Here is a 23,061-nt window from a genome sequence, read left to right on the forward strand (position 1 = left end):
GCTGCTGTGGTATTTTCCCTGCCACAGGGACGTTAAATTTAATAAACAGGGATGGTCACTATTACCAAGCAGTCCAGCTATATTCACCTCTTGGACCAGATCCTGTGCTCGACTTCGGACTAAATCAAGAATTGCCTCTCCTCTTGTGGGTTCCAGAATTAGCTGCTCCAAGAAGCAGTCATTTACAGTGTCAAGAAACTTTATCTCTGCATCCCGTCCTGAGGTGACATGTACCCAGTCAGTATGGGAATAGCTGAAATCCACCATTATTATTGAGTTTTTTATTTTTATAGCCTCTCTAATATCCCTGAGCATTTCACAGTCACTATCACATTCCTGGTCAGGTGGTCGGTAATATATCCCTACTTCTATATTCTTATTATTAGAGCATGAAATTACTATCCATAAAGATTCTGTGGCACAGTTTGGTTCATTTTAGATTTTTACTTCATTTGATTCTACGCTTTCTTGCACATGTAGTGCCACTCCCCCACCAGCATGACCTGTTCTGTCCTTCCAGTATATTTTGTACCCTGGTATTACTGTGTCCCATTGATCATCCTCATTCCACCAAGTTTCTGTGATGCCTAGTATATCAATATCCTCATTTAATACGAGGCACTCTAGTTCACTCATTTTATTATTTAGACTTCTAGCATTGGTATATAAGCACTTTAAAAACTTGTCACTTTTAGCTGTCTGCCATTACATGATATAATTGAATGGGACTTTTTTTCATTTGACTGTTTCTTATCAGATCCTACCTGTATTTTATCATCTTCCACCCTCTCCTTCTTTCTAGGACATAGAATTTCCATTAATAGATCCTCCCCTAAGCGATGTCTCTTTCCAAACCATGTGCTTCTCTTCACCTGTCGGCTTTCCCCCAGCCCTTAGTTTAAAAACTGCTCAATGACCTTTTTAATTTCAAGTGCCAGCAGTCTGGTTCCATTTTGGTTTATGTGGAGCCCATTCTTCCTGTATAGGCTCCCCCTTTCCCAAAAGTTTCCCCAGTTCCTAATAAATCTAAACCCCTCGTCCCTACACCATCATCTCATCAACGCATGAAGACCCTGCAGTTCTGCCTGTCTAACTGGCCCTGCATGTGGAACTGGAAGCATTTCAGAGAATGCTACCATGGAGATCCTGGACTTGAGTCTCTTACCTAAGAGCCTAAATTTGGCCTCCAGGACCTCTTTTCTATCTTTCTCTATGTCATTAGTACCTACATGTACTATGACCACTCGCTCCTGCCCAGCACTACACGTAAGTCTATCTAGATGTCTCGAGAGATCCACAACCTTTGCACCAGGCAGGGAAGTCACCATGCAGTTCTCCTTATCATTGCAAACTCAGCTGTCTGTTTCTAATGATCAAATCACACATTACTAATATCTGTCTCTTCCTAATAACTGGAGTTCCCTCCCCCAGAGAGGTATCCTCAGTGCGAGAGGATACCACACCATCATCTGGAAGGGGAGGGTCCCAACTATGGGATCGATTCCCTCTGCTCCAGTTGGATGTTCTCCTTCACTGAGACTTTCATCCTCCTCAACAGCACAGAGGCTGTCAGACTGGGGATAGGGCCATTCTACTGTGTCCCAGAAAGTGTCATACGTGTACCTCTCTGTCTCCCTGAGCTCCTCCAGTTCAGCTACTCTGGTTTCCAGAGCCTGTACATGGTCTCTGAGGGCCAGGAGCGCCTTTCACTGAATGCACACATATACCACCTACCCATAGGGAAGATAATCACACATGCTGCATTGGGTGCAATGAACTGGGTAGCCCCAACTCCATTGCTGGACTTCTGCCTGCAGTATCTTTTTACTCCTGAAGCTTGTTCCCTGGTTGATGTTTCATTTTTATTGGGGGGTGTTTTTGACTCTAAGTTTAAAGAATGTTACGTTTATCTAGCCCAGCCCCCCCACGCTTCCCTTCTAAACTTCCTCGCAAAACTCCCGTTAGCTGCTCCTGTTTGCTGTCTCCCTTGGTAACTCAAGTTACAGGCCCCTTGCCTGCGGCTGAAGCTCTTGGGCTTCGGCTTTGCCTCCCTGCCCAAGGTGTTGGGGCTCAGGTGGGCTCAGGCTTCGGTCCCCCCTCCTGGGGTTGTGTAGTAATTTTTGTTGTCAGAAGGGGGTCGTGGTGCAATGAAGTTTGAGAACCCCTGACGTAGGGGAATAGAGCTGTTGTAGTGGCTCCTATGGCACCAGCCCCTCCCCCAAAGCGTGCGTGTCCTCCTTCTCAGGGTGTCAGAATGGTCCCTTGGAGTTGTGGGCAACCAACATGTACTTGCATTACCAGTCTCGCTCAGTGCATGGTGTCCTTATATCAGGGCTACAAAGGTGGCATAAAGCAGAGATTTTTTCCCCCCTGTCTGCGGCTATGCTGAGTGCTCCAGACTGTAGCAGAGAACTGGGGCTACTATCTTTGGCCGTTCCTGACACAGTCATTGGAATGAAGGAAGCATGTATAAAACATTAGAAACCTAGTTTTGCTACATAGAAAACAAAAATTCAGATACTGAAGTAAATTCGTGTTACAGTTCATGAAATTGTTTATCTAGTAAAAGGGTATAACTAGCTTTGGGAAAATAGAAAGACTTTGTGAATTCAACTGTCTGCCTTCAAACCTGTCTCGTGGCTAATGCATTCAGCTGTTGTGCATCTCTTGTCTTTTCAGGAATCTATTCGATGGTTGGAAGATGAAAAAGCTCTTCTAGAGATGACTGAAGAAGTAGATTATGATGTGGATTCTTATGCTACACAACTTGAAGCAATCCTAGAACAAAAAATTGACATTCTGACTGAACTCCGAGGTAAGGCTGTGTTTTTTGTCCATTTATGGGTCTACCAGATTAACAGCTGTGAAAATCGCATCACGGACAGTGGAATCTGGTCTCTCCCATGAAATGTGGCCTCCGGTCACTCAGCTCTGAAGGCAGAGTAGAAAGTGAGAGCTTCTGGCCAGGTGTCCATCTTTGAAGACAGTGTCGCTGTCAGCAGCAGCCGAGCAGTAAGGGTGGCAATACTGTGACCCCGTAATAAGCTTGCAACTCTCTGTGATGGGTTGCCCCCCCTTCAAGATGCTACCTGATGTGCTGAGATACCACTGAGCCCGCTTGTTCTGCCAGCAGGGGCCCCCTTTAACCTGTCTTGCTGAGCCAGGCTCTTAAACCTCCTCTAGCATACATACACACAGGCAGGGCCACACACAGCTGCAGAAAGACACAGACATAGAGTTCTGGGAAGACTCATCTTAAGGGATTTACCGCAGCACTCAGGTGTCCACCTCCCTTGGAGTGCAGACCCAAAAGTATATTGACTTGTGCTGTAGAGAAATGTATACAACGTAAGCTGATAAATTCACCCCCTCCCTCAATGTGGAGGAAGATATGCACAATTGCATCTCCCCCCCCCCCCTTTTGCCCCGAGTTAGAAATGACAGAAACTGGGTTTAATATAAAGAAAACAAAATTTATTAACTCTAGAAGGCAGATTTTAAGTGGTTAAAGGGATAGCAAACAGAACAAAGCAGATTACTGAGCAAATAAAACACGCAAACTGAGTTTGATTCACTAAAGAAACAGGTTACAAAAAATAATTTCTCACCCTAAATGTTGAATTAGGCAGAATGCAGAGTTTCTGTAGGTCAGAGTTCTAGTTATTTCTTCTTAAAGACTGGACCCCTGTCTCAGTCTGGACTCACCCCTGCCTTTCCCTTCAGGTAGTCTCTTTTGTCCGTTCAGGTTCTTTCAGCAGTCCTCCTCCTTGGTTAGGCCATGGAGGAGAGTCTGGAATGCCTTGCCTCCCAGCCTTAAATACAGTTTACATAAGGCGGGAAGCCTTTTGTTTCCCAAACTTGACCTTCTCTTCCTGTGAGTGGAAAATTACTAGAAGTCCAAGGTGGTGTTTAGTACCAGGTGGCAGAACCACCTGACCTAGTAGTGTCACAGCTAGTTCCAGGAAGGAGAGAGATTAGAATCTTCAGTCTCATTGTTTCTTCCTGATGGCCCATCAGATTTGATGGCCTGTTGTCTGGTGGGTATCTTCCAGCTGTAATTGTTACATAGTCCATATTCCTAACTTTAGATACAGAAATGATACATGCATACAAATTGGATAATCACATTCAGTAAATCATAACCTTTCCAATGATATCTTACATGAGCCATCTTGCATGAAGTATATCTCAGTTATGTCACATCCATATCATAAGCATATTTTCATAAAGAATATGGAGTGTAACGTCACACTCTTTTTTTGGGTCGGGTCCCCCAGTTTGAGAAACGCTGCGGAGGAATCATACATTTTTCATTTGTTGGGCAGGGCATAAATAGCAAATTTCACAAATGTGTTACACATCTGTGAAACTTGCTATGTATGCCATGACCAACCCGTGAAAAATGTGTGATTTCTCTGTGATTTAAATAGACCCTTATTTATGTGTGCATTACTAGCTGTGGGTTCTTATACATCAAAGGGACTAACTAACAATAATGAGCTATAACTGAACATTGTTATGAATTTTCTCTTCCTCCATCCTACAACCTAAATTCAATACAGAGAGCACTATAGCTCCATTACACTGGATCAAGGAAGCAAATAATCTGTCTGTACCAGTATAGAGGAAAAATTCTTCACTTTGCCCCCCTGGATCCTGGAAGTATGGAACCCAGGCTCAGTCTTCCAGCTTTTTTCTCTTTGTCTATCTCTCTGTCCTAGTCCATCCAAAACAACAAAGGAAGGAAAGAGTCTCAAAGGAATTGCAGGAAAAGGGAAAATAAGGCAGAGAGAAATAAATAGTCTGCCAGTTAATTCTCAACTGCTGCTTTATTTCCCAGCTGCGGAACAGAGGCTGGGGAGACTGCTTCTCTTACATTGTCACCCTTCTAGGTCTTCCCACTAGAGTTTAGCTCTGGGTCCAGTTTTGAACAGCTCTTGCTTACCAATATGTCCTCAGCTCAGAAGCCTTCATCTCTGCAGCTTGTTTTCAATCTCTCTTTCAATCACATCAGAATGCAGATTCTTCTCAGTGCCCCTGATTGTCTCTTCAGACTGTATCTAATCTAGAGCCACTGCTCACAGCATGATTGCTCACTCCAGTGAGAGTAAGGAGGGTGAATTGGTTTTGGATATATAGGGTTTCTTTGAAACCATAATGTTGGGAAGTTCCTCTAAAAAATGAAAAAAGTTTTAGATTTTGCACTGCAATCTGAGTATGTCCAGCAGGCCACATGAATGCATTTATTGCATGTGTCCCACGAGTTATATATTTAATGCTCCTGCTCTAACACTGTATGTTGGGTTAAGTGTAACTCAAACAGATCTGTCAAAAGAACGTTATACTTTCCTTGTGCCACCTGTGAGCCCATTAGCTAGAGGATTGCTTCCTCTGAGGAAGACAAGTTGGTAGACGTTGGCCGTGGCTGTGGTAAAGCAGCAATTTGGGCAACTCCACTCTCTTTCAAAATCATTACAGGCTGCCTTTGAAATAAGGTGCTGCAAGCATAGCTATTTAGAATAAACACTTGCCTCTATTCATACTGACTGGTACACTTGCTGTCTATGAATTCTTTGTAGGGTGGGGAAAAAGAGAGGGAAAACAAAATTATTGCCAGTGATTGTTTGTACTTCTCCCATTCCCCCCCTTGGAGAGTATTGGTCATGGTGATGGGTATTCCAACTCTTGTTTATTGCTCAGAGATTTGGGAATTTTATATAGTTTCCCTATACTGGTCCCAACTTGACAGTCTGATCTCCTTGTTTCTCGGGAGATGGAGCTGTGTAACTAACTGGATTATTGTGTTGCAGGGTGCAAAAAGGAAGACAGTGACAGAATTACCTGTAGACACTCTTCTCTTCCAGCCCGTTTCTCAGTATTCTTTAATTCTCTGGAGTTTTGCAGTGAAATAAATAAATATGGAGGAATTCTCCATTTCTTGTGTAACTGCAGTCACAAAAATCAGTTCCTGTGTTACAGGAAAACAGTGGATTCTGGAAGGCATTGTTTGCATTTAGATGTTTAAATCAGTCATGTCAGTATAAAGAATGGTTTCAAATCCAATTCTAGAGATTTTAAAGTTAGCACTGGAAGTTGCATTAATATGTAGAAACATGTTAGAGATGTAATCCTGCACAGCTCAATTGGAGATTTGGTGCGTATAGGTGTGTATAAATGATAAGGACAGGGAGTGCATGGGAAGCATACTCTGCATTGAATGTGCTACTGTGAAGTTTCGTAGAAACAGGAGTAAAGCCTAAGAGGGGAGCAGGTTGCTAAGAAACTTGTTTATATAGGAATATTACGCTTGAGCTTATGTACTCAAACGTCCATTATCTTCCCTGGCTCCTTGTTGTCTGTAGCCTCTGCTCACATGTATGGAGGAATGCTACAACCTTGTGCTCCTTGCTGGTGAAATACTTGCAACCTCAAGACTTATCTACAAAACACCCACTGAACATGAGCACAGTGGCATTTCTTTCTTTCTTTCTTTCTTTCTTTCTTTTTTTTTAAAGATAAAGTGAAATCTTTTCGGGCAGCTCTACAAGAGGAGGAACAGGCCAGTAAACAGATCAATCCGAAGAGACCACGTGCCCTTTGAAATGGGCCTCTGCTGCTAATGGACCCTCCGAACCCTTACTACTGTAACATACAGTTGTTATGAGATTGTGGCTGTAAGAACTCAACTACTTGAAAGCGTAAAAACTTTTGAAGTGTCTGTGGAAATGTCCAGTTTCTCCTTCACCTGAATGACGTTTTCAGTTTTGTGTGAAACACTTCAATGATGTCTCCAGAATGCTTCTAGACCAGACAGCACAGCACAACCATGTAGGGTTCAGAGCTGTGAAGCACTTTGTTTAAAATGTTTCATTTATTCAAATTGTGAATTTTATGTTTTGGAAATCTTTGCCATTTTTTTTAATAATGAAGTAAAACTGTGGACTTTAAACACTTCACTATTTCCTTTTAACTATGTTCAATTTTGTTTCAAAGACCAGCTGTGCAGTTTTAAATTGTGTTTGCCTGCATGCACACCTCATCAGTGATTGTACATAACTTCTCTTCTAGAGACAGCTGTGCTAACCTCTTCCCATTCTGTGCCTTGATGAAGGCGACTTGACCCTAAATGTCCTTTCTGAAGCACAGCCTTAATAAATGACATTCCTTATTTGTCAATGTAAGTTACTTTTATTGTGTGTACATCTTTAAAGTGTGAGTGTTTTTTTTTTTTTTTTTGGTGACTAGTTCATTTCACAGGATGTACCATATCATTGAACAGGAACTAAAAGAGCTGTTAGAGTGGCCAAACAGCTGGACATTCCATCCTCGTAGAAATCTGGAATCATGATTTATTTGACTACCATAAAAAATGGTTATATAATGCTAACATTTTCTTTGTAAAGAACAATATAAATTAGTTGATGTATAATAAAAGGTAACATGGAGGAGAGTTGTATGTTAGAATAATACAGATATACAGTATGTGTATAAGTGTGATAAATACTGTCTAGAATAAAGGTGCAATCTGATCTCTACGTATGGGTAGGAGGACTATAAAAGTTCAGGGATCCAGTGAATAGCATAAACAAAATAACTTTTCACATACTATTAAAAATTTGGCTTCTGATGCATGACAACTTACACGTGCATTAACTGTAGTTTGCAGATAGTTTGTATGGAGTACTACTGTTGCTTTAAAGAAAGTAGCTAATGCATATTTTTCCCTTTGTACAGTGCCAGCAGCTGAAAAGTGGGGTGAAGCTTTATCGTTTGGGATTTGCATAATAGGCTGCACAAACTCTACATAACGCTATACAAAACCCACAGGTACTTGAAGTCTCACAAATAGCACCATACGTATCCAGCACTTTTTAGGTGGTGGCACTTGAGTTATTTTTGCAAGTCACTGTCCAAAAGAAAAAAACCCAACCTTTTATGTAAGAACTTTGTCAAACAACTGTAGCCCTCTCTGAGTTCTCCCTGTTTCCAGGACAGATTCCAGGAGTTAATATCAGCAGACCCTAGGAATGGTTTTAAACTTGGTTTTTGGAACACAATCCCGTTTATGCTGGGACTGAAAGGAAGTAAACGGAAGGCAATGAAAAGAGAGCTAAATGAGCCAGAGATTCTCAGTATTTAATGTTTGTAACTCCCATAGGAAGGTAGGCTACGGGAGACCCTTGTTGCATCATGGTAAAAAGCTCCTATCTGTAAACATGAAAGCTGAAAAAGCAATGTAGATTTTACACAATGTGTTTAATAAATTAAACAATGAAACATCAATTAGAGATGAGAATTTACTTCTATGTAACTCACATTTGCTTTGGGAAGGAATTTACTTTGTGATCACATCTACTGAAATTAGATGTATATGATTTTTTTAAAAAATCATACTTAAAACGCACATGGTGCTAGAATGGATGTTTTTATTGTAATAAAACAGGCTGGTATTGGGTTTCACGGACTTCAGTCCTTAAACAGCTATATCAAAAGGTACTGATCTTTCACTGCATTCATCTAAGAATGCAATCCATCAAAAATTAAGAGGAAATTTTATTAGATAACTAAGTAAAAGTAGCTAAAGTGTTTCTGTTCATAGTAACTGATGATGCAAGTTAAAAGCATTCCCTGTTAAATCAAAAGCTTTCATTAAAATGATCTGAATTGATAAGTCTAAATCTCACTTTTCCTCTAGGCTTGAGCCATATTATGTAGAGGATTTATATACAAGAAGTCAAGATAACATGGGTGGTGTTCCTTTAGCAAGTCACAGCCTTTCTTTTTTCACAGTAGTAGCCGTGTTAGTCTGTATCAGCAAAAACAACGAGGAGTCCTTGTGGCCCATTTCAAACAGTTGACAAGAAGGTGTGAGTAACAGTATGGGGAAATTAGTTTCTGTAATGACTCATTACCATGACAAAAGTCATTTTTCCTCCCTTGGTATTCTACTGTTAATTGAATTGTCTCGTTAGACTGACCCCCAACTTGATAAGGCTACTCCCATCTTTTTGTGTGTGTGTATATGCATGTGTATATATATACCTGCTACTGTATTTTCCACTCCATGCATCTGATGAAGTTGGTTCTAGCCCACGAAAGCTTATGCCCAAATAAATGTTAGTCTCTAAGGTGCCACAAGGACTCTTCGTTGTTTTAACCTTTCTTTTGTCTACCTGTAAACAGTCTTGTGATACATAAAGTGCTTTAAGATCCTCTGAAAAGTGTAATCTAAATGTGATTAATTTTGGATTATTGCATCAAACTGCAAATTAGGAATGGTAGATGCTATTCAGATAGCTGTAAGTTTCATGAGAAACTGTGCAGCTAGTTTAAATATGAATCTGCTGTATTTATATAATATGCCTGCTTCTATCCATGTCCAATTTTTAAAATAACTCCCGTCAAATATATTTTACTTTTATTTATACTTTCATCACTGCTGATGGGAGATTCTTTTTAAATATTTTCAGTATTGTTCACAGACTAGTTCTTGTCTCCTCCACTAGCCTTGCATCACAAAAGGAGTCGTGGGTTAATAATGAAAAGGAAAGAAGTATGATCACGTCATGTATTTCCCCTTTAAAAGAAAATAGGGAGAGTAGCTGCTTAGGAACATTCTCCTATAATGGACAGCCAGTGATATCTTTGTGGCAAACACATTCACCAACGGGTGAGGAACTCTTACACTTGGGGCAAGTGGATGTTTATAGTAGGAAATCAGGACTCTTGCTGATTTGAGGGTTTAAAAGGGTAGGATACCACACCAATCAAGGTTGGCTGTCTCAGCTTGCATTGAGGGAAGTTAGAGAATAGTCTAAATCCTGTCAAAGTGTGTGTGATAAAACCTTAATTTTACTAACACCCCCATCCTAAAATGGGACCAGTGCTGCTACTCCAGTCAGCTACTGGTTACAACAGAAGTGGGCAAACTACGGCCTGCAGGACTGTCTTGCCTGGCCCTTGAGCCCCTGGCCCCTCCCTCACAGCCTCAGTGTGCTGCACCACCAGTGATCTGGCCTGCTGCTCCTCTCAGGGCAGTGTAGCTGGCTCTGGCCAGGCTGCAAGCTCCTGCTGCTCTGAGTAGCATGGTAAGGGGGTGGGAGGTTAGGTAAGGGGCTGGGGATCAGTCAGGGAGGGTTGGATAGGCATGGAAGTCCCAGGGGCCTGTCAGGGGGTGGGGCGTGGATAGGGGTTGGGGCAGTCGGGACAAGGAACAGGGGGGTTGGATAGGTCAGATAGGGGGCTGGATCCAGGCTGTTTGGGGAGGCACAGCCTTCCCTGCCTGGCCCTCCATGCAGTTTTGCAACCCTTATGTGGCCCTTGGGCCCAAAAATTTGCCCACCCCTAGGCTACAGATTGGTCTGTCAAGCTAGGCTTTGCTAGTTTTGTAGAGATTGCTTCTTAAGGGGTAACTTATTTTTTGCATGCTGGGAGAAGAGGGCTGTCATGCTAGCCTAAGGTAAATAGAAGCTCTCTTGTCTAGACTCTGAAGCAATGCTTGCTTTTTTAACCTTATGATAGTGACATGCTTGTTCCTTGTAAGATGCTGTTCCAGGCCTGCAGAGCTCCAGCTGTTGCATTTACAGATTTTGCACATAAGGCTATCAACCAACTCCTCATTGGCAGAAGGAAGAGAGTGTTATAGAATCAGTGTTCCTAGGCTGATCTACCTTTACCTACCACTCCTAAGCCTGGGCAATTTGCACAAGTGCATTTACTTTGTTTTTAACTGTTAATGGTGTGACCCTGTAGCTCTTAACCCATAATTCAAACTATGAGCAAAGACTCCAAAGTTTTAGAACTAGGAAATGTGCCCAGCTCCTACAATACCAAGAGTATTAAAATACAAAATGTTCCAAAAAAGTAAGTTTCATTAACAAAAATAGAATAATGCAGCTAACATTGTAACAGAAGCCTACTGCCTATATTCAATGTTAAGAATTAAAAAAATTAAAGGGAGATTTAAGGGGGAAAATCATGCAAGAAACAGCCTCTCCTGCTTGCCCAGAGCAGTAATCTGGTAATAATCTCTGATATATAGCACTCTTCAGTACTGTACAGCTGCCTACAGTTTGAGATTAATATTAAAGTACATGGATCTCTATTGAGACTAGATGTACATAGGCTATAGTATTTAATGTATGCAGTTTAGTGAAAAGCCACTGCAGTTAATGTACATTTTAGGGTTATTTGTATAAGAAAGAGGTAGGGACAGTGGTGATCTCTGTTCCCAGCTCTGCCACTGACATTTAACCTATGCTCCTCAGTTAAAGTCTGTGAAATGGGATAATACTGCTTACCCAGCCCTGTAAAGCACTTTAAGGTCTATAACAGATGGAATACCTAAGTGTACAGTATGGTTAAGGCAGTTTAAGAAAGCTTAAAGGCACCATACAATGTTTCAGTCAAACTGCATTGTTACTGAAGACTTTTATGTGAAAATGGTAGTATATTCTTAGCTGCCTCTGAATGCAATTCAGGGTCTAGCAGTTAACAGGTGTAACTGCAGCTGAAAACAAGTTTGGATGTTTAAGAGGTCTGTACTAGGCAAAAGAACTGTTCTGTCTTTTTAAAGCCTACCATTCTCTTGAGCACCTTGGCTGTGCAACCTGATAGCAAGAGTTTAACTGCCCCAACATCGAGAACATATACTGTGGTGATCTGCTCATTGTAGCAGAAATTTCTCTAATAGGCCAGGGCCGGTGGTAGCTAGCAGAAAGGAAACAAAGAAATACACACTTCATCTTTTTAAAAAGTTAATTTATTCTAAACTTCCAGGAATGGGCATCTACAAATAGTTCTGTGGTGGCCGAACAAACAGAGGTCTGAATGTTGTAATGGCAGAAGAAGGTGCAAAGTCAGGGAGGGAAAGGTTTAATTTGGGGTCACTCCATATCATAGGGTACATTTAAAAAAATGCTCTGATGCGGAAAAAAAGGTACAGAGCTTCAGTCTTGACAGTTACAATTTTAAAATGTAACACAGCACCTTTACAGCTATCGTCTTCAAACAAGTACTTCTGAGCAGTTATTGCAAAACAGTCAGATGTACTTTGTATGCTGGTGATTGCTCTCAACATGAGAGTTCTTCTTCTATGAACACCTTGGTCCATGTCTCATTTCCGTTCTTCCCAGAAAATGTAAAATGCTCCCTAGTCAGCCATTTATGAAAAATGGATGCCTTCTGAATTGAAGCCATGCAGCACTCTGAAAAATTAAAGTGGTCAGCTTACACGAATTTGTACTTCACACAGTAACACTTACTTCAAAAACTACCTCGATGAAGGGAGTGGATAAGAAGTCTTAAAATACGGCTTTCTGTTCCAGTCATTACAGCAAAGAGCTGCTAATAGGTTTGCAGTAAGGACGAGTAGTGAGCACTCAACTTTGAAAGTTCAGGACAGATGTAATGCTAGGGCAACCTTGTCTGCCACTCAGTTGAACCTTTACTAGCCAAAGAACAGCAGTTGATTTAGATGGTCACAGCAGCAAGACCTGTTGAGTCACTTCTGCCAAGAAGTTGTGATTAGTTATAGCAGACTAATGCCCCTAGGAACCTACCCTTTTAGGTATAGCTCCTCTCCACTGGAGTCAAGAGCTCAATGCCTGATTAGCTGGCCACATTTCCTAAACAATGAATAGGCAACAGTATAGAAAGGAAAACAAGTATTTCCTTGTACGTAAGCCTTCTAGGCCACTTCTTTAACATAGTGTTACATTTGAGTAAACAATGTGTCTAAAATATTCTGAAGCTACACATTAAGAGATGGGATTTCTACTGCCTAATTTGATGACCAGCAACAAGAGAACACATGGTCATTAATATAACAGCTGCAGTTTCAGAATCCTGTAGTGTGTCTAATGCTGCTAGAAACTCTAAGGGAGAGATGTAGAAGACTTCAGGGAAGATGAAAATTAAAGCTAACTTGTCATAGTCCTATAATGCAATTTATGGAAGGAGATTTAGGTACTCCAGAATGCTGTAAACAGCAGTTTAATCCATATAATCTGTTTCTTCATATTAAGGGATCAGGATCTTCATCTTTGGTGATAATGTACTTCTCCCAGCCTTATGTAATCCAACTTTCAAGCTCCTTTTCAACAGAAATTTGATTCAAATGTGTGTTGCTTTGTTGCCCTCAGCCTGTGTGTGGCATCATCATGTGTAGTAAAGATGTGTTTAAAGATATATAAATAATGCCCCTCACAAAAGATTCAGATCATTGGAGTCTAGGGCAGCGGTTCTCAACCAGGGGTCTGGGAGTCCGTGAGCCCTTTCAGAGAAGCTGCAGAGGTCCACAACTGAAACCCGGTGCCCCCAGCGCTGAAGCTGGCAGCACCGCTTCTGCCCCAGCTGAGAGCAGCGCAGGGGTGAAGCCGGCAAACCTCCCCTGCCGCCCACAAGCCAGGAGCAGCAAGGGGGCTGAAGCTGGGCGCCCCCCCTGCCTGTACGCAGCCCCTAGCTACCCCCGCACTGTACCCTGAGCTACACCCCTCGCTTCACACAGCCCTTAGCTCAGAGGTGGCAAACTACAGCCTGTGGGACCATCCTGCCCAGCCCCTGAGCTCCTGGCCCAGGAGGCTTGTCCCCAGCCATGCAGCGCAATGCTCTGGGCAGCAGGGCTGCAGAGCCCGGCCTGACCCAGTGCTCTGTGCTGCGTGGCATAGCTGCCTGTCCTGGTGCAGCCGCACCGGCGCTCCAGGCAGCGCAATAAGTGGGGGGGCAGGTTGGATAGAGGGCAGGGGAGTTGGGCAGGGTTGTGGATAGGGGTTGGGGCGGTTGAATGGGGGCAGGGGTCCCCGGGGGGCAGTCAGGAAGGAGAGGAGGGGTTGGATGGGGTGGCGGGGGGCGATCAGGATGGATGGGGCAGGGGTCCCCAGGGGGCAGTCAGGAAGGGGGGCGGGGGTTGAAGAGGGTGGTGGGGGGGCAGATAGGGGCAAAGGGTCTGGGGGCAGTCAGGGGACGAATAGTAGGGGGATGGATGGGGCAGTGGTCCCCGGGGGGGCCATCAGGGAACCGGGGGGGGGGGGGGGGTTGGATGGGGCAGGAGTCCGGGGGGGCCCTCAGGGGCAAGAAGCAGGGGGGGTCAGACATTGCGTGGGAGCCGGGCCATGCCTGGCTGCTTGGGGAGGCACAGCCCCCCCTAACCATCCCTCCATACAATTTCAGAAACCTGATGAGGCCCTCAGGCCAAAAAGTTTGCCTGCCCCAGCCTTAGCTACTCCCTTCCTGCACCCTGAGCGGTTTTCAAACTTTTTGAACTGAGTCCCCACTTTGAATTATATTTTTTGGTTGTGTCCCCCAACAGCCCAGACAGGCTGGGTGGTCTCCTGAGTGAGTCCGCGGGTGGCGGTGGTGCTCCCTCTTTGGACCCCGCTGTGCGGAGCTGGCTTGAGCCCCACCAGCTCTTGCCCCCCACCACAGAGAAGTAAAACTATGCCCATGCCCAAGGGTCCCCTCTGTCCTGGAGCCCTGAGTCCACCCCTCCCAAGGCCCTGGCGTATTTATAGCATTTGGCGGGGGCCTTAGCAAGAAAAAGGTTGAGAACCCCTGGTCTAGAGTAAGTTTTCAACTAACTACAGCACAAATTTCACTTCCTGTTAGTCTAGAAGTTTCCAGCAGACTCAGTCTTCTGTTCAGAATCCCTATTTTCATATATATTAATTGTTGGACCTAAAATCATCCTAGACTACTAGAGTTAAAGACTGTAGTAAGAGGTAGTTTTCCCTATATTTACAGTAATTTCCTCACTGGATCCATAACATGTCAATAGTTCGACATCTCATTTCTAAAGTGGATGGTGTTTGGGCTATCACTACTTTTTCCCCAATCCAACCCAATGCAAATCTGCTAGTTTTATACTAGAGATGTCCCTGCAGTTTTAGAACAGAGCAGTGTTTGAAGTATGAAGGGAATTCACAGAGAGAATGAGTTTACCTAATGAAGTCATCTATATCCATTGAGCGAGCCCGTTTTTCAGAGAAACCTGTATTTTTTAGAACCATCTGTATTTTCTCTGCAATTTTGAAATCTTCTGGTATTTCCTGTCAATGTAAGTTGCAATACAGATAAGTTATTTCTTCAGTATTAATGATTTTTAAAAGTTTGTGCATTCCACAAGTCTTCAGTTATCTAAGCACCATGCCCAACCTTTGCTATGCATCAAGGTGACTGACCATTCCAGATGAAAAATGCTTTAAAAAAAATTCAGGTTGCTGTTTTCTCACCTAGGTACATAGACTGTCCATCAATCCTGGGTTTTGCAGTACTGTCCCGCTTTGATACACAAACCCCCAGCTGAAGCAGCTCCTGCCCCATGTGACTGGCTGGACTAGGCTCCCTGCTCCAGGCATTGTGACCTGGCCCCTGCTGTCCAGATTTGCAACACTGCTCAGGTTTGGCCTGGCCCCTGACAGGGGTGGGGGTGGCAAATCTGAGTGAGTGGCATTGCAACTTGGTGCACAGGGTTGCAGCACCCTTTGTTCAGGTTTGGCCCAGCTGGGCTAAACCTGAGCCATGTTGCAACTTATGTGCCAGGGTCCAGGTCAGAGTACCCAGAGCAGGAACTTGAGGCCTGCCAGCCCTGCAGAATGGGAGCTGCCACTGCAGAACAACCTGCTTTGCACTCACCCTGCAATTCCCCTCCCCACCCCACGCGGGGGACAGGATCTGCCCCATCCCCCCAACCTGTCCTCTCAGTCCCTGGAGGCAGTACCCAACCCACATTAGCTACTTTGAATGGTGGGAGGTATGTATATACACCTGAGAAAGAAGCAGGAACCATGCCTACCTCTATATTCATAGTACACGGAGGCATGGCCAGGTGGGTAAGTATTTCAGATAATGTAGTTATTTTTCTAGATTAGACTACTTAGGTTCTACCTAATTAAACTGTTTATTCTACATCAATGGTTGGCTCTGTATGCACAAATAAAAGATCATAAAGTCTAAAGAGAAATTTATTTTTGAATAATGTGTATCCCCACAGCAAATTGGAAGTTTTGATTCAGCACCATGCAAGTTAGGAAGACTAAAGAACTGTACAGCATAGTGAATGTCACATTAGTCAGTATTAAAACTTGGAACTATTGTATATTTTGGAAAAAAAAAAAAAAAAGGTTCTTTACATGTTAAGCACAATTCTATACATAACAGATCGCTGTAGCTGAAATTAGCCTGACTAACCATTCTCTTCTAAGGATCAGATCTTATTAAAAGAGTTAAATAATTTAAAAAAGGATCAGTGCAGGCCTGGTTTCTAGATTTTTGTAAACAACCTCAAACTCACTGCAGATGAGTCACTAGAAATATTTTCAAATAGATGCAGCGTCAATGGTTTTATACTATGCCAAGCTCTGAGCAGCCCTAACGTGGGGCCAAGGGGGGAGGAGAGTAAATTACACCCGTGGAGACATCAATGGAATCTCAATATATCCTTTGTTTCTAAATTTTCATGTAAACCTTTATTATAGATTAGAGGATCTTAAGAATTCTGTTTATTTTAAATATTCTGTTATTCTAAGGGTACTCTTTGGTTTTAACTTCTGGAGGAAAGATTTTTGTACCATCTTGCCTCTGTTGAATTTTACATCTCATAGTTAGCTCACCTGGAATGTTACATTTAATACATTAAAACCGAAAAACATCCTACTTACAATGTTATGTATAGAACAGTGAATTCGATAATTCTGATCCAGCAGCTGCTGCACCGCACTTGATCTGAAAGTGAGTCAATACAGTCAACCATTGATCAAGACATCTAATTACAGTGAAATCTGTTTTTTAAAAAAAACAAGTTGTGACTTGAGTGGCTGTTCAGAGGTTTTTAAAATAAATATTCAACAGCTGTACTGAACATATTGGATGATCTCTTAAGGCAAGTGCCTAATTGGCATGTAAAGGTTTCACTGTATAAGATTTCCATGATCACAGTGTAAACTGTCCAACCCTGCACTATGGGGATGCCTGAATGGTCTGATTAATATGGTTGTTGAAGCAAGGCTTGCTACAGAACTAGACTGGAGGATTGCTGGGTATTTTTGTAGGCAAAACAAGCAATTCAATAAACTCTTAAACTTTGAAAAAACCCTCTAATAGAAGTAACTTACTTAAATGCTGCAGAAAGTGTCTTGTTTTTCCTGACAAAGGCTATCCTTACTAGACCATCCCATTCCTGAAACACAAAATCCACAACATTTGCCTGAAGCAATATACAGCTGCTAATAACCAGGCCAGACTATCTACTATTGATTTCATGACAGCACAATGACAAAGAGGTAAATCTTAGTAATAGCACAACACAGAGTACAAATTGACAAGTTAAATACTTCACTGGCAAAGGTAGGCAGACGTTACCGAACTGCTAACTGGACAATCACCCAGATCTCTAGATAGCTATAAGTCACATGGCTGAGGAACATCTGGCTGAACCTGGGCAAAACTGTGGTGATGATATTAAGGTGTTTCCCTTTTTTACATAAATGTCTAGAGTAATATTGCCCTGGAGTGTTGATCTTCAGCAAGAGCGCATAGTCTCCGAGTCCTAAAGGACTCTTCTTTGCTCTTGATCAATTAAATACTGCCAACAGCCATAAATGTCTTTTAAGCACTTTAAGGTCTATAGATGAAAAGCACTACAAAAGAGCTAGGTATTAGCACCACCTGCTAGCCAGGAGCTTTTACCTTTCAGTCTGAGACAAACCTAACCACAGCGATCCTGGTCTGTGTCACTTCTAGGAAAGGAACAGGGGTTTTGAGGAAAGTTGAGTTTGAACTGCTGTTGGGGCATCCAGATAATGTTGGAAAGATACTCGATGAGAGTCTGCTTAAGGAGGGGAGAGGTACAATGGAGAGTCAATGAATGTCTAGTGCAGTGATTTTCAACCTGTGGTCTGCAGATCATGTTTAAGATTTTCAAGGGGGTCCACACCTCCATTTGAAATTTTTTAGCAGTCTACAAATGAAAAAAGGTAGAAAACCACTGGTCTAGTCTTTTGATATGATTGAGTTAGGCCTATTTAAACTGTCTAAAAAAAAAATCCTTTAACAGTGTTTATGTAAGTTACATGAGTTGTATCGTGTTGCTTTTACACCACCTGAAAGAGCATACAGAACAAAACACTGAACAGCACTATTATTCTGTTATTTTATTGTATATGGTCTGCAGTATTTGAATCTCACCTGAAAATTAATAGGTGGTGGAGGGTTCTTTGGCTCTATTCTGACAACACTGGATTCAACTTTGGGTGGAGGCTTGAAATTATTCCTTCCAACCTGTTAACCATTAAAAAGTAGGTAACTATCTCAAACAGCAGGAAGCAAATATTCACATACTTGAGAAAGCCTCCTCACTCTGACATACATTCCTACATTGGTTATAGATGTAGTTTCACTTACTTTCATTAGATGATCCACACGGGCTAATAACTGAGTGTTAATTGAAAGTCTGCAGTATAGTTTATTTCCTGGTTTTGCAACCAAACGAAGAGCAAATTCTCTCTGAAACATAAGTATTGCACACCTGAGAATTAAAGAAATGAAAACATGAGTGCTATATTGCAAATAATTTATTCCTAGAAGCTCTATTACTTGTAGATTATTGGCTTTTTATTTTAAAGGCAAGCATAGAGATGTGTCATACACTTATATTAGAGAGCCTCAGCCCTGATGTAAGTTAGGCACAGCTACAGCAAACCCACTATAGCACCTCCTTACCCTCGGTCTGAACTTGGCTATTTGTACCTAGTGGTCAGAAGGAAATTAAGAGAATTTAGTCTCAGTCTTACATGTATGACCTGTGTGAAATAATTCTACCTGCTTACACCTCTCATTCTGGACCTCTGAAAGCCAGAGGTTTCTTTTGAAATGAACTTTCCTGAGTAAAATTGTTAAAATAGTAAATTAATTGCTTTTTGGTAATTCACTAAGTTAAAGAAGTGCTGATCACCAATCTTGCATTGTACGTGTCAAGTTTCCTGACTGCTAATAGGCATACTGGTACCTAATGTCACTGATTAGTACTGTAGCAAGAAGTCTGAATCTGCAGAACTGCCAAACTAGAATAAAAGTGAGCTATTTGCATTTCAAAACTTATCTAATTTTAGAAAAAAAAACAAAAAAACAACCACCCAGTAAAAATAGATAGCCCTACTAGTCCTTCAAATCCAGTCAATGGCATCAACAGCAGTACTCGAGTTCATGGTATCACTGCTAACTGCCAACAAGTTAAACTATCAGCAAGAGCCCTTAAACAAGCTACGCAACCATATATTAAACATACAGTTGCTTTGATTTTCCTGGAGACACCCCACAACCCCACAGTCCAAATCGGCTCTACTTCTCCACAACTCTTAAGACACCCTGCTTAGGCCTGGGGTTGTCCTTTCTAGAGTAAGCAGGAGCAAACTCCTATTTACTTTAGTGGGAGCTGCACTTGGTTATGCCAAGTCTCAAATTCTTCCTAGGTGTTTAATACTTCGGCACTGGCAACGGCCATTGGGAGTACTATGCTAGGGAGAGTTCTTGACTAGTGGTTTCCTGGGCTGATATCTTTAACAATAATCCCAAATCAGATGTTTTGTAAAATTAGCCTTTGTTTTGCATTAGGCAATCCAGAGAGTCTCATCTACATACCTGAAAAAAGGTCTATGTAGCAACAGCTTGAAAACAAAAGGTGAAGAAATCTAGGGAAAGAGTAACACTGTTAGTATGTCCTCTCTGAGCAAGTACCATCAAAAATTCATGTAAACTGTTATTCCACTGCACTTGCTTTGCCCTTACCTGATAAGGCAAGTTAGCCACACACGTATCAAAGAATGGTAAGTCAGTTTTCAACACATCTCCAACCTTTATTTCTAGTTTATTTGCTAGGCATCTAGGGGTGGGAAAACGCACTGTTATTACCTTAGAAATACACATTTCTAAAGGGGTCAGGCCCCTAAAATGCAGTGGAGCTATTTCCAGTGTTAGTACTTACGTGCCCTGGACTCTCTTCTGAAGTTCACCCACAAGTCGTGTGTCAAGTTCACAAGCAATTACCTGAAAACAAGGAGTTATATTTGCAACTTTAACTAAATCAGAACTATGAATAGATTTTTTGCTATTATCTCAGAGTAAGAATAGCTTTTGTTACATTTAAAAAAAAAATCTTACATTAGGATATGCACATTTTCTATCACCAAAATATCAGACTATATTAAAATTTCAGAAGGATAACAAGGCCATTGAAGAGAACTACACATGTAAAGCACAATTCTTTACCTAAAAGTAGTTGAATGCCTTGTAAAAATGGTAAAGATCCACACAAATGTTAATGCAGTCAATTACAATTACACTGCGTATCCAATTATCAAATATTCTTAACTTCTCTTTAGAAGCACCGTTGTTACTCTGTCAGTGGAGTTGTACAGAGAGAAGGATATGAACACCCAGAAAGGAATAGATACATTATTCCCCCCACCTCACATTTGAATAGAGCAGTTGGACACCTTTTCATTTGTTCATCTACTAAGTAGCAGTTTGTTCAGTGAAAAATCAAGATGAATTTTTCCTAACTCATTCTTACCTTTTTAACTTTCTCTAGCATTTTTACTGTCAGGTTACCAGTTCCAGGTCCTACTTCAAGGACAACATCTGTGGGCCGTAAGGCAGCCTAAGAATAAATGAGATTGTAGGAAACCAATACCAAAAAAAAAAAAAAAATTGCAAAGTAATCTTAACTAAGGAATTCTATGTGCAGACGTTAGTGGAGCTAATCCTGTATATGGTTAACAAATTTGGCGAACCTGTTTTCAAGGCAAAAGCAAAGTTGCCCAACAGTTTCACTTTTAATTGCATGCAACCTTTTGAAAACGTAGCCATCAGGTAATCACATCTCTGTGTGCACACAAAACCCTGCGTGTAACCTTGGCTCCATTTAAGACAATGGGAGCTTTGCCACTGACTTCAATGGGGCCAGGATTTTACCCACGGCCATTCTGAAGGAAAAGAGAAAGCACTTAGAAAATCTTTCACCAAATGCACATCTTGAATTAACATTTCCCATACCTTTCAAGAGGCCAGGAGGGGATTAAGCACCTCAGACTTACACAGTATCCAATTTTAAGTAGTGCTGTAAATTGTTTACAAGCATTTGCCTTAAAAGATTTTATGACAGAGAACGTTTGAATGCAACTCTTATGACAGCTATTTTAATTGGTTAGGTCCAGTTATTACCAACCTTCTCTATAATGTTGTTAACAATGAGGGGATTTTTCAGGATGTGCTGGCCAATTCCAGTATTGAACATGATACCTAAAATAAGGTATAACCAAGCCAGTTATATCACTATCATTAAAAATATCACAGTTACTTTGGTACAGCAAACTAAACTTTATACTTCTAAAACAGTGATTCACATTCTTTTACTGTAACTAGACCACTTTACCAGTCTAACACCTGGTCTACACCTGAGCTACATGGCTCAGGGCTCTGAAATATCTCATGCCCTGTGTGACAGGTTGACCTAACCCCACTGTAGACACATGTAGAATGACAGAAAGTTGCTGCCTCTCAAAGAGATGAACTACCCACACTGACTGAAAAACCCCTTCCCACCGTGTAGGAAGCATCTACACTACAGTGCTACAATGCCACAATTGTGCCACTACTTATGTAGTGTAAACATAAGAACAGCCATATTGGGTCAACCTCACAATCCACCAAGCCCAGGACCCTGTCTCCTGACAGGTTTCAGAGTAACAGTCGTGTTAGTCTGTATTCGCAAAAAGAAAAGGAGTACTTATGGCACCTTAGAGACTAACCAATTTATTTGAGCATATCACGAAAGCTTATGCTCAAATAAATTGGTTAGTCTCTAAGGTGCCACAAGTACTCCTTTTCTTTTTGTCTCCTGACAGTGGCCAATTCCAGGTGTCATATTCTAAGACATTAACGATAACAACACTGCCTCTCTCCTTCCTTTGATCTGTGTGTAGTACACTTATCCCCTTGGAGTATACAATGCCCTTGTGATTGTAAAGACTGGCACTTGGGATTAATGACATTTCAGAAGCAGGGGAGCCCACAGTATCAACCACTGTAGCTGGAAATACCATTATTAGTGATACTGGGAACAGCAAATGTAAAACAATAAGAAAATTATTGGTGACACTGTACTCAGGTTAAAGCAATAAATTACACATCAACACTACTTCCAGGATCCTAAAACCACAACTATTTTTTTCACTATTGCATTTAGACGGAACTCTTTTAGGATAGGGACCTGGTCTTTTTACACAGCTGCATAGTAATAAAATCGGAGTGACAACAGCATGCTCGCCCGTGTACAAGTACGAGCCAGGAGTGGAGGACATCAGCCAAAGGGCTTGCAGAAGAAGCATGTTCTAAGGAGATCTTAAAACAAGCAGAACCATAGCAGAGTCCGCGCCTTCATCAGCTTGCACTAGGGACACGGGGCCACCGAGGAGAGCAGACTGCAGCCGCCAGGCGGCTGAAGGCTCCCGCCGGGCTTTGCCTGCCCGCGCACAGCTCCATTCCGCAGGCCGCAGCCGAGACGGGAAGGATACAGCAGCGCCTCCAAGAGACCGGCTCTCCAGCCCTCCCTATCGGCGACTCCGATAGCGGCGGGGCTGCTGAGAGCGTCACAGGGAGCGAGTAACGGCCCCACACCGTCTCCGCCCGCGGCACTCGGAGCCTCGGCTCCTTTGCAGCCGCCACCCCCCGGTCTGCGGTTCCTTTTCCCCGAGCGGCCCCCGCCGGCGCCTGTCGCCGGCACCGCCACGCCCCGGGCCGGACAGCAGCGGCACACGCCAGCCCTGGGCCAGCTCCCCGCACGCCCGAACGGGCCTCGGGAACGCGACCTGCAGCCGCAGCCCGGCCTCTCCCCGCCGGGCCCGCGCACTCACCTGGGCCCTGGCCCTGGCCCTCGCGGCGCTGCGGCCGGCACCGCTTCTCCGCCTTGACTTTCGGCATGGCGGCGCCCCGGAGACACGCACGCTAGTCGCACACACCCCAGCGGAGGAGGAAGCCGGGACCGTATTGTCGCCTTTGGATGACGTAAGT

The 23,061-nt window shown here is 42.7% G+C and overlaps 3 protein-coding genes across 9 annotated transcripts in view; 2 read left to right on the forward strand and 1 right to left on the reverse strand.

The window, feature by feature from the left end:
* The window catches only part of KIF2A (kinesin family member 2A), a 92,307-nt gene extending 84,024 nt beyond the window's left edge, over positions 1 to 8,283 (forward strand). For all 4 annotated transcript variants that reach the window (XM_084627948.1, XM_084627949.1, XM_084627950.1 and 1 more), the window contains 2 exons: positions 2,680 to 2,815; positions 6,516 to 8,283. In XM_084627948.1, coding sequence (XP_084484074.1) covers positions 2,680 to 2,815; positions 6,516 to 6,601 — 222 coding nt within the window. In that variant the 3' untranslated portion in view covers positions 6,602 to 8,283. The remainder of the gene's footprint in view (positions 1 to 2,679; positions 2,816 to 6,515) is intronic.
* On the reverse strand, positions 2,822 to 23,051 carry DIMT1 (DIM1 rRNA methyltransferase and ribosome maturation factor). Of its 4 annotated transcripts, none has more exons than XM_084627955.1 (12): positions 22,262 to 22,841; positions 21,218 to 21,291; positions 20,564 to 20,650; positions 19,976 to 20,037; positions 19,780 to 19,873; positions 19,633 to 19,682; positions 18,397 to 18,520; positions 18,181 to 18,273; positions 17,109 to 17,173; positions 16,656 to 16,719; positions 14,938 to 15,044; positions 2,822 to 5,173 (listed from the first exon to the last, which is right to left on the reverse strand). In XM_084627955.1, the coding sequence occupies exons 1-12, from the start codon at positions 22,377 to 22,379 to the stop codon at positions 5,050 to 5,052; spliced, it is 1,062 nt and encodes a 353-aa protein (XP_084484081.1). In that variant the 5' UTR covers positions 22,380 to 22,841; the 3' UTR covers positions 2,822 to 5,049. The 4 variants fall into 4 exon arrangements, 3 of the variants coding, with proteins under 3 accessions (XP_084484081.1, XP_084484079.1, XP_084484080.1); XM_084627953.1 differs by lacking the exons at positions 2,822 to 5,173; positions 22,262 to 22,841 and adding exons at positions 11,744 to 12,206; positions 22,905 to 23,051; XR_014711607.1 differs by lacking the exons at positions 2,822 to 5,173; positions 16,656 to 16,719; positions 22,262 to 22,841 and adding exons at positions 11,744 to 12,206; positions 22,905 to 23,051.
* Positions 23,040 to 23,061, forward strand: part of IPO11 (importin 11) — a 297,144-nt gene continuing 297,122 nt past the window's right edge. Inside the window, exon 1 of the mRNA XM_084627945.1 lies at positions 23,040 to 23,055. The gene's annotated coding sequence lies outside the window, so the exon portion shown is untranslated. The remainder of the gene's footprint in view (positions 23,056 to 23,061) is intronic.

The sequence above is a fragment of the Lepidochelys olivacea genome (assembly GCF_965140295.1).
Source record: "Lepidochelys olivacea isolate rLepOli2 genome assembly, chromosome: 5".
Lineage (NCBI taxonomy): Eukaryota > Metazoa > Chordata > Testudines > Cheloniidae > Lepidochelys > Lepidochelys olivacea.